The 10,242-nt window shown below is 50.1% G+C and overlaps 1 protein-coding gene across 1 annotated transcript in view; it reads left to right on the top strand.

The window, feature by feature from the left end:
- SORL1 (sortilin-related receptor, L(DLR class) A repeats containing) overlaps positions 1-10,242 on the top strand; it is a gene marked incomplete at its 3' end in the record, with an annotated part of 31,472 nt that overhangs the window by 6,123 nt on the left and 15,107 nt on the right. The window contains exons 8-19 of the mRNA XM_009075204.1: positions 152-344; positions 1,230-1,347; positions 1,848-1,921; positions 3,573-3,661; positions 3,774-3,952; positions 4,696-4,882; positions 5,917-6,045; positions 6,291-6,376; positions 7,875-8,047; positions 8,266-8,397; positions 9,044-9,135; positions 9,798-10,044. Of these exons, the coding sequence (XP_009073452.1) occupies positions 152-344; positions 1,230-1,347; positions 1,848-1,921; positions 3,573-3,661; positions 3,774-3,952; positions 4,696-4,882; positions 5,917-6,045; positions 6,291-6,376; positions 7,875-8,047; positions 8,266-8,397; positions 9,044-9,135; positions 9,798-10,044 (1,699 nt within the window). The remainder of the gene's footprint in view (positions 1-151; positions 345-1,229; positions 1,348-1,847; positions 1,922-3,572; positions 3,662-3,773; positions 3,953-4,695; positions 4,883-5,916; positions 6,046-6,290; positions 6,377-7,874; positions 8,048-8,265; positions 8,398-9,043; positions 9,136-9,797; positions 10,045-10,242) is intronic.

Here is a 10,242-nt window from a genome sequence, read left to right as displayed (position 1 = left end):
CCCTTCCCTGGAGCCCCTTCAGATACTCTGATTGCTATGAGGTCTCCACGCAATTTTTGGCCGAGTTTGATCCAAGCATTACCTTTGCCTGTCAGTCCCATGGAGCCTGTGATTTCTGATTCACTGATCCCACCTCTGCATTTCCCCACAGGTACTTTGCCAACGAGCCCTTTGCAGACTTCCACCGCGTGGAAGGAGTGAGGGGTGTCTACATTGCCACCCTGATCAACGGCTCCTTCAGCGAGGAGAACATGCGCTCGGTCATCACCTTCGACAAGGGAGGCACCTGGGAGCTGCTGCAGCCCCCAGCACAGACACACTATGGGGAGCAGATTGACTGTGAGGTACGTGGGGTGGGATGGGGTGAGTGTGGAGGAAATCCCCCCAGAAAAGGGGCAAAAGAACCCTTGGCACTTGAGGACATGATGGGTGCTGGTGGTGGTGGGCTGGTGGTTGGGCTTGGTGATCCAACCTTTTTGGATAAAAAAACCCCAAAACAAGGTCTTTTCCAACCTTCATGATTGTATTGATCCATTGAGCATTGTATGATTTGGAATGAATATTCATAATAGAGTTCTGTTGGACAAGGAGGTTGGGTCAGTGTGGAGGAAGTCACCCCAAAAAAGGGGCAAAAGAACCCTTGGCACTTGAGGACATGATGGGTGCTGGTGGTGGTGGGCTGGTGGTTGGGCTTGGTGATCCAACCTTTTTGGATAAAAAAACCCCAAAACAAGGTCTTTTCCAACCTTCATGATTGTATTGATCCATTGAGCATTGTATGATTTGGAATGAATATTCATAATAGAGTTCTGTTGGACAAGGAGGTTGGGTCAGTGTGGAGGAAGTCACCCCAGAAAAGGGGCAAAAGAACCCTTGGCACTTGAAGACATGATGGGTGGTGGGTTGGGCTTGGTGATCCAACCTTTCTGGATCAAAAAAAACAAGATCCAAGGTCTTTTCCAACCTTCATGATTGTATTAATGATCCATTGAGCATTGTATGATTTGGAATGAATACTCAGAATTCTGTTGGACAAGGAGGTTGGGCCAGATGTGACCCACTGTGGTCCCTTCCAACCTTACCATTCCAACCTTACCTGTGCTGTATGAAAAGATGCTCCAACAGCAATCCCACCCCCAAGGATCTCACCTTTCCAAGAGGAGAGCACCAGACTAGGCATGACAAGGACATGGGATGGAGTTGAATGCCACTGTGTGTTGCTTTCCCAGCTTTCCCAGGGCTGCTCTCTCCACCTGGCCCAGCGCCTGAGCCAGCTGCTGAATTTCCAGCTGCGTAGGATGCCCATTCTCTCCAAGGAGTCAGCACCAGGACTGATCATTGCAACAGGTACTGCTTCCCTTCCCTTGGCTCGGGGCACGTTGTTGTCAGGACATGAGGAACTTGGCAGCATCTAGTTTGTATAAGCAGGTCATAAAATGCCATTCAGTTGTGCATTTTGCTGTCCTCTCTCTGCTGCAGTCCCTGTACAGTAATTACAGTTTGACTGCAGCACGGTGACGTGAGAAACCTGCTCTGTTCCAATCCTCTTCCCTGATCCTCATGAAGGGCTTCTTGAGGATTTGGAAATTCCAGTTTGTCTTGCTCTTTTCCTGAAGAACACACACATTTTGTTTAATCGTGTTTACGGCCCTGGGTTTTTCCCCCATCTGCTTTTAGAACTTGTAATACTCTTAAAATATTTGCTTTTTTTTTCTAAAGGGATCGATTTGCAGTGTGCAAAATCAGCTCCTCAATCACAGATAAAAATAGTTTGGAGAGGTGTCTGGCTTCATTTTAAGCAATCACTTTGCATTCCTCAAGAGGAATGACTTCTCCCATTCTCCTAGGCTCCGTTGGCAAGAACATGGCAAGGAAAACCAATGTCTATATCTCGAGCAGTGCTGGAGCAAGGTGGAGAGAGGTAAGTCAGCTCAGCCAAGGTGCTGGTGGTGCAGCAGGCCAGCAGCAATGTAGACAAATGACATTAAAGATGACCTCCACATCTGATTCCAAGAGTTGGAAGGTGCTGAATGTCCCTTAAGACCAAGGCAAAAGGGATTTTAGATGAAGGACCAGGCGTGGGTTGGAGGTGAACCTCTTGGTGTAGGTGGTGGATTCAAACACAGAAGAGCTCCCTCCTCTTGTTCTCTTTTTCACCTGGCAGGACCTGCCCTCAGCACAGGTCATCTGGCCTCTTTTAGATGGGCCTGGCAGCCAGGACTTTCTATGTGGGAGTGTCTGGAGAGGCTCTGGCATCTTCCAGAAACGTGGGATGTTGCCCTTGGTTTATGGGGAGTTTGATGCTGTTTACTGAGTGGAAGTTCTGGTCTGTGGCTGTGTTTGTGGTCTGGCTGTGCACTCTGCAGCCAGTGTAATGTGGTATTTCAACATCTGCAAGCTATTTAATCCTGGGAATTGAGCAGCCTTCTCCTCCTCCTGTAAGTGCTGCGTGGTCTGGGTGAGGTCTGGGCAGTTGCAGTGGTGGTGGGGACACACCACAGGTCTGGCTGCTGCCAGAGTGACCATGGTGCAGAGGCTGGTCCTGGCTCTGAATTCCAGCTGGGGACCCTTGCAGCCAGGCAGGAGCTCATGGCTGAGGCTGGGTATGCAAAAATCCAGACTTTGAGGTACCAACCTCCCCTGGCTCACAGGCAGGTTTGACTTGAAGTGCAGTTCAAACACGCCGAGCAAGTGTTGACCCATGGTTAAACAGCACGAAGCTCCTGACTGCTCTGGGCTCTTTGTATCCTGAGCAGAGGTGCAGAATGACCCAGCCCTGGAGTTCCTCAGCTGAGAAGCAACAGCACAACTCCCTCCTCAGCTTTGGCAAGCAGCAGAGTGGAAGGCTCATTGCTCTCCAGGTCACTGGTGTGATTTCACAGCACTGAGAAGAAAGAAAGACATTCAGTGCCCTGTGTAAGAACATCCCCAAGCACAACAGCATGTCCTGTGAGCAGAGTCAGGCACGTACATGCTCCCTGTTTTCATCCTGAGCTGCACTGGCCTCCCTGGATAGGAAAGCAAAGGTGATTTTGTGGTGGAGGTGGAGGTGAGCATGAAGTTTCTTCCCATGGGATGGATGTATGAATTGTCTCCAGGGCTTGTTTCTGTATGCCACAGTCCCACTTCTTGTTGAGCATTCAGAAAACCTTACACAGCCCAAGAACCAACACTTCTCTGCAGTCCTGGGAAGGTGACAAGTCCCTGCTGAGTGTCAGGAAAGCTTCACAGACATGACAGATGAGAGGGGGAGAGTGATGGACTCTGGTTTCATGTCACAGCATTTTCCACGGATTCATTCCCTGCACACAGCTGGGAGGAACAGAGTCCAGGGCTCAGTGCAGGCCTTACACACAGCTATACATTTAGGGAAGCTGTGCTGGCTGCTCTCATCTGCAGATGTTGTCCCATAAACACTTGAATCTCTGGTGCCTTCAGATCCTTGGCTCAGCCCCGGCAATCTGAAACATGAGCTCAGGTCAGGCAGCATTTCTGACAAAGCAAACTTTCCAGCCATTTTCCCCTCAATTCAGCACAGTTCTGATCATCCCTCAGCACTGTTTCTCTTCCAGGCACTGTCTGGGCCCCACTACTACACCTGGGGTGACCATGGTGGGATCCTTGTGGCCATCGCACAGGGCACCGAGACCGACCAGCTCAAGTAAGGGTCAGGGCACAGGGATTGCTCCTGGTGTTCAAGCTGGGGATGGGAGAGAGTACCCTGCAGCAGGCAGGACATGCCCCTGGCACCTCTTCCAACCTTCCTTCTGCAGGTACAGCACAAATGAAGGGGAGACCTGGAAGGTCTTCACGTTCTCGGAGAAGCCGGTGTTTGTGTACGGCCTCCTGACCGAGCCCGGGGAGAAAAGCACCATCTTCACCATCTTTGGCTCCTACAAAGAGAATGGGCACAGCTGGCTGATCCTGCAGATCAACACCACTGACGTGCTGGGTAAGGGGACAGAGCCAGCACTGATGCTGACTGTGCAGGAGGGAGACAGGACATCACCTGCAGAGGCTGTGGTACCACCATCCGTGTTTGGGTGCTCATGTCTTGAGTCCACAGCTGCTGAAGGCACTCGTGTTCCCTGTGCTCTTCTCGTATCCCTTCTCTCCTCACTGAGAAATATGCTGAAAAGGAAAAAAAAAAAACCCAAAAAACCTTCTGAAAGCTTGTGCCTATGAATGTTTTATAACCCATTTCAGCTTTGATTGCGAGGCAGCATTTTAATCAAAGCGCAGTTAAACCCAGCAAGAGGAATTTACTTGACTAAAATTTATAACTGATTCCCTTGACATTTTGTGAGGAACAGATCTGTTTGGTAACCAGAACGACTTCATTTAAATGAGGCATCTCAGATTCACTGTCACCACCACAGAGCTGCTGGTTGCTGCCTGGCACCGCACGCTCCGAGCCGCGATGCTTTTTGCTTTGCCTTTTCCTTTGGGATGGAGCTAGAGCTTTGCAGTTTGGGGGAGCTGCTTGTTGAGGGGCAGAGGAAGGGGACAATGGGCATGGCTGGTGTATACCTGGGTGCCAGCACACCTGCCCTCACTCCAAGCATCCTTGGGTACCATGTTCTGCCCATTGTGCTGGGACCAAGGGGCATCTGCATCTCTCTTGCCTTTCAAACTAAGTCTAGGGTGCTGCAAGGGCTGTACCTTTCTGTTCCCCAACCTTGTTGCTTCCTTTAGGGGTCCCTTGCACAGAGAATGACTACAAGCTGTGGTCACCCTCCGATGAGAGAGGCAACGAGTGCTTACTGGGGCATAAAACTGTTTTCAAAAGGAGAACTCCTCACGCGACCTGTTTCAATGGAGAAGATTTTGACAGGCCTGTCATGGTCTCCAACTGCTCTTGCACAAGGGAAGACTTTGAATGGTAAATGGCAATTGATTTCTTTCAGTCTGGATTGTAAGTCTGAGATAAATATCTGTGACCAATCGCTCAAAGTGAACCAACATCCAATTTATGTAGTTCCGAGTATCACTTATAGCAAAGAGAGAACTAAGCAGCCTGAAAACATCCTTTCATTAATAACAAGGCATGAGACTTAATTAATGCCTGTAGAGCCTTTTGGGAGGCTCTGAAAGGTTCCATGGAAAAGGAAAGTACTGTTAATCCATCACCTTCTTGAAATGACGGTGGACAATTCCCCATCACATATAAAGATCCTCCACTGAAAAGCTTCAGGACCCTTTAGCCACAGGGATGCAGATGGCTCTGCTATATCACTTTGCCTGCAGCTCTCAGGATTAGGAAACACACTCTGGTAATCCTTTGCAAAGGTTTGAGGTAAGAAAGTGAACTCCTTTTCAGGGACTGAGCTTTCATATCCTTTGCAAAGGTTTGAGGTAAGAAAATGAACTCCTTTTCAGGGACTGAGATTTCAGTGGAGCTCACACCAGGCTGCTCAATGCCAAGACAGAGTCTGAGTCTGGCTCACCATGAGCAGACTGAGAATAGAGCTGGTGGAATCCAATTCCTGCCCAGGACTCCCTGCAAAATCAGATTGACATAACCTCTTCCACAGTGTTTTCCAAAGAACAGCCACACTCTAACTCCCATTTTACCAGCAGGACAAGCCAAGAGACAGAGTGGTGACCTAAGCCAGCTAGCAGGAGAACAGGGGCTTGCAGCCAGATTTTCAGAGCACACTGGCTCAGCTCTGCCTTGCTGCCTCACCTCCTCCAGCCTGCTCAGCCACTGGCAAGCTTATTTGCAAAATGTTCTTGAAATGTCCTGTTTGGCTCTAAGATCTTACGTGCAGCTAAATACTGATAACAAATAAATGGTCTACCAAGACACTTTGGGTCCCTAAAACTTCTGTGTGAAAATAGAGCAGAGTAATAGTATAGCATGGCAGCATTTTTCCCTTCTCCCTGTCCCTTCTTACATCTTTCTTCTCCTTGCAGTGACTTTGGCTTTAAACTGAGTGATGATTTATCATTAGAAGTTTGTGTCCCTGACCCTGAATTTGCTGGGAAACCTTACGACCCTCCAGTCCCTTGTCCTGTTGGCTCGACCTACAAGAAGACTCGAGGGTATGTGTATGTTGTTGAGGGCAACCTCATCTTCCAAATGCTGGGCTTGATCCCACTGGTGATTAAAAAACACCCAAAACCCAACCAACCACAAACCCCACACACAAACACCCCGTGAGTGGCAATAAACAAACAGCATGTTTGGGTATAGATTGCAATGAAACACCAGTGCTTATTCTGGCTGCACAGGGTGGTGTGTTAACTGTTTCCATGCAATAAACTGCCTGGCTCTGTGTGTGCTGCAGCTACAGAAAGATCTCTGGGGACACTTGTACGGGTGGAGACATCGAGTCGCGGCTCGAAGGAGAACTGGTGCCGTGCCCACTAGCTGGTGAGTACTGACAGGATTGCTCCAGGCACAAGGGCTTCATTCATAAACCCTTTGGCTGGTGCCTGAGGGACCATGCACAAAATCCCAGAGGGCCCTCAGACAAAACCAGGAGCTTTGGTGGATTACAAATCATCCTCTCCTGTCCTATCCAGAGCTTCCGTCAGGCTGTGGTGCAGAGCTCTCTCTTCTCCCTCAGAGCAGGCTGTGGGCAGAACACTTTTATCCTGGTCATGTCCTTCCTCTAGCTGGATCAAACCCAACCAGAAAGACAGGAATTAGATCAAAGACTCCTCCATCCTACCCTTGGGAAGGTACCACCCTGAGACAGCCACGTAGCTGAATGAAAGCTATTTGGGGCCAGAGCAGGGCAGATGCTGCTCTTCAGTCCTCACTCCTGTGCCTGCCAGGCTTCACCCCCGTCCTTATTTTCTCCTCTAAAACATATGAGGCGCTGAAACAGTCTCCTGCCCCTGTGCTGCCAAAGTTATTTGCATTCTGCTCATTACAGCTTTAATTTAATCTGCCGTCACGAGCTGCGTGATCAGCATGCTGCTGTGCTGCAGCTCCACAGCCCGAGGCAGCCCAGGGGCTCGTGTAAGGGCTGGGGCAGCTCAGCAGAGCAGCCTGAGGTTTCCTTGCACCATCCTAAGATTTTTTTTTTCAGGGTGCAAAAGCTATTGCAGGTGCAAACCAGCCTGGGGAAGTGTTGGCTCTGCTGGGATTCCGTGTTTAGTTTTACTCCTCGTTCAGAGCCTGACACCTTAGTCACCCCTCTGAGCCCTCTCAGGCTATTTGGAGAGCTGTGCTGGTCATGCTGAGAAGGGCTGCAAACCAAACCTGCCATCCCCACCGGGTTGGCCTTTGAAGTGCTGTGTTCCCAGAGTATTTGCTGATCGTCTTCAGATACGTGTTGGCTCGCACCATGGTAACACTTTCATGTACAGTATCTGTTTCATATCTCCGTATAATCTCATTAGGGATGCACAGCCAGAGTTACTTACTGACATTAGCTTTACTCATTAATAGCATTATTGGACTTGACCAGTAGTGTGCTAATACCCCAGAGACTTTGTCCCGGACCAGGATCCCATTATGCTGCGTTGGGCACAATTCAGAAACAAAACCCACTCTGGGATATTTCCTGCCATGCCAGTGTCCCCTAGGACTTGCAGATTTACATCACTCCCACCTTTTTTCATGAGATTTCGGAGGGAGAAATCAGTATTTTGTTTCGAATTGGCAGCACACTAAGGTGGGAGGGAAGGAGGTCGAGGCACTTTTTGCCAGCCTTACCTCCTCCTCCTCCTCCTCCTCCTGGAGCAGACAATGACCACAGTGTGTTCCCAGCCCCACAGAAGGTTATTACCACGTCCTCATTAACCTAATCCCAGCGAGACAAAGGGGCTTTGCCTCCCTGAGGTGCTAAAACATGCAGCCAGGGGTAAGAAAATACCTGCTGTAGCCTAAAACGGTCACTCAATAAGGCTCTTTCTTGCAGAGGAGAACGAGTTCATTCTCTACGCCACTCGCTACTCCATCCACCGCTACGACCTCGCCTCTGGTGTCAGCGAGGAGCTGCCCCTGGCTGGGCTGAGAGGGGCAGTTGCCCTCGATTTTGACTATGAACACAACTGCCTGTACTGGGCTGATGTCACTCTGGACATCATTCAGGTGAGCTGGGCTGTGGGGAGGCTGCTGCAGGCTCAGCTGCCCAAGGAGACACCTCCTGGCATTGGGGTGTTTTGTGCACACCCTGAAATACAAATGTTTGTCTTGCTACTCCTCCCCTTCAAGCTGTGTGTTGTGGCTTGCCTCGCACACCTGACTGCTCTCACCTCGAGGCTGAGGAAGTTCCTCATCTCTCATGCTGATTATTGTTTCTTTTTCAGCGTCTTTGCCTCAACGGCAGCTCTGGGCAAGAAATAATCATAAGCACTGGGCTGGAAACGGTGGAAGCTTTGGCTTTTGAACCTCTCAGTCAGTTGCTGTACTGGGTCAATGCTGGGATTCCCAAAATTGAGGTACAGCTATGCCCACCCATCCTACAAAGACATGACTGTGGCAGTGCATATTTTTTTTTTTTAGGAAGTAATAATTTCCTGCCACAGATTTGATGGCACAGTTCTGGGCCCCTCAGCTCAGGAGGGACATTGAGGGGCTGGAGCAGGTCCAGGGAAGAGCAACGAGGCTGGTGAAGGGACTGGAGCACAAGTGCCATGAGGAGAGGCTGAGGGAGCTGGGGGTGTTCAGCCTGGAGAAGAGGAGGCTCAGGGGAGACCTTCTCACCCTCTGCAACTCCCTGACAGGAGGTTGGAGTCAGGTGGGGGTTGGTCTCTTCTCCCAGGCAACCAGCAGCAGGACAAGAGGGCACAGACTCAAGCTCTGCCAGGGGAGGGTTAGCTTGGATATTAGGAAGATGATTTTTACAGAGAGAGTGCTCAGGCATTGGAATGTGCTGCCCAGGGAGGTGGTGGATTCCCCATCCCTGGAGGTTTTCAAGCTGAGACTGGATGTGGCACTTAGTGCCATGGTCTGGTGACCACAGTAGGGTTGGACTTGATGATCTTGGAGGTCTTTTCCAACCAGGCTGATTGTATGATTTCCTGCAACTTTAAGCAGTGCCACTGTCAATAGTAAACACATCCTGGGTTTGGTTTTTTGGTCTAGGTGGCCAATCCAGACGGAGACCTGCGACTCACTGTCCACAACTCTTCCATACTTGAACGACCCAGAGCCCTCGCTCTGGTTCCTCGAGAGGGGTAAGAAAATCATTCCAAGTAGTTGGGTATTTCCTGAGGAAACCATGCTGATCCTTCACCAAGGGGCAAACACAAGGAGAGGGATGCATGGACACCTCTCTAAGGTGAAACAGTAGCACAGACACAGCACAGTGGGTGCAGCTCACACTCCTTGCCCCGTGGAGTCCACTCTCAACATCACGTACCCCACTGTGGCACCAACCACCTCACAGCAGAGACCACAAACTGTTTATCCTTTCCTACCCTACAAGTAAATAACATTTCCTGCCAGTAAAACTGGTCTGGTCAGTGGGGAAAGCTGCAGTGATGCGTGAGAAACTGAGCTGTGCTCAAATTCAACACCCAAACACAAGTTACATCTCTCTGAGAGAGGGTTTGCCGTGGCTGCAAACGTAGTGCTGAGCTGTCTTTAGGATCTGTGCTAAAACAAAGCAGTTCATGGCAAGGTAACCTGCAGCTGCACTCACAGCACAGAGCTTGCAGCTAAATAAGCCTCGTGGAGCTGCTGGTGGTGCTGATTAGAATTGCAGAGCTCCCTTCTCAAAGGCAAGTCGTGCCAGAGACGTGGAATGTAAAGCATCCAAAGCTCTGCTTCACAACCTGCTCCCTTTGGGTGAGCTCTTCTGTCATGACTCCCCAGTAACCTCTCTGCCTGTTGCCAGGTTGATGTTCTGGACAGACTGGGGAGACTCCAGAGCTGGAATTTACAGGAGTGACATGGATGGGTCTCTGGCTGGGTGTATTGTCTCCGAGGGCGTGCGGTGGCCAAACGGCATCTCTGTGGATGATCACTGGATCTACTGGACTGAAGCCTATATGGACAGGATTGAGAGGGTTGACTTCAATGGGATGCAAAGATCTGTGATCCTGGACAGCCTCCCTCACCCTTATGCTATTGCTGTGTTTAAGGTTTGTTTTCCTGTTGGTGTGTGTTTCCAGAGCAGGCTCTGAGGTTGGTGGTGGTAGAGCACACAGAATTTGTGGAGGGTAGGGATGTGATTTGGAGCTCTCTTTCTGCTCCTGGCACATTCCCACAAATCCCTGAAACGAGCAGGCAGGTGCAGTTAAAACTGGGACCAAGAGATGTGCAGCATTCCCACACAGTTT

This window comes from Acanthisitta chloris, unplaced genomic scaffold, assembly GCF_000695815.1.
Source record: "Acanthisitta chloris isolate BGI_N310 unplaced genomic scaffold, ASM69581v1 scaffold3145, whole genome shotgun sequence".
Lineage (NCBI taxonomy): Eukaryota > Metazoa > Chordata > Aves > Passeriformes > Acanthisittidae > Acanthisitta > Acanthisitta chloris.
Note: the sequence above shows the minus strand (reverse complement) of the source record. Positions and strands in the feature narration are given on the sequence as shown.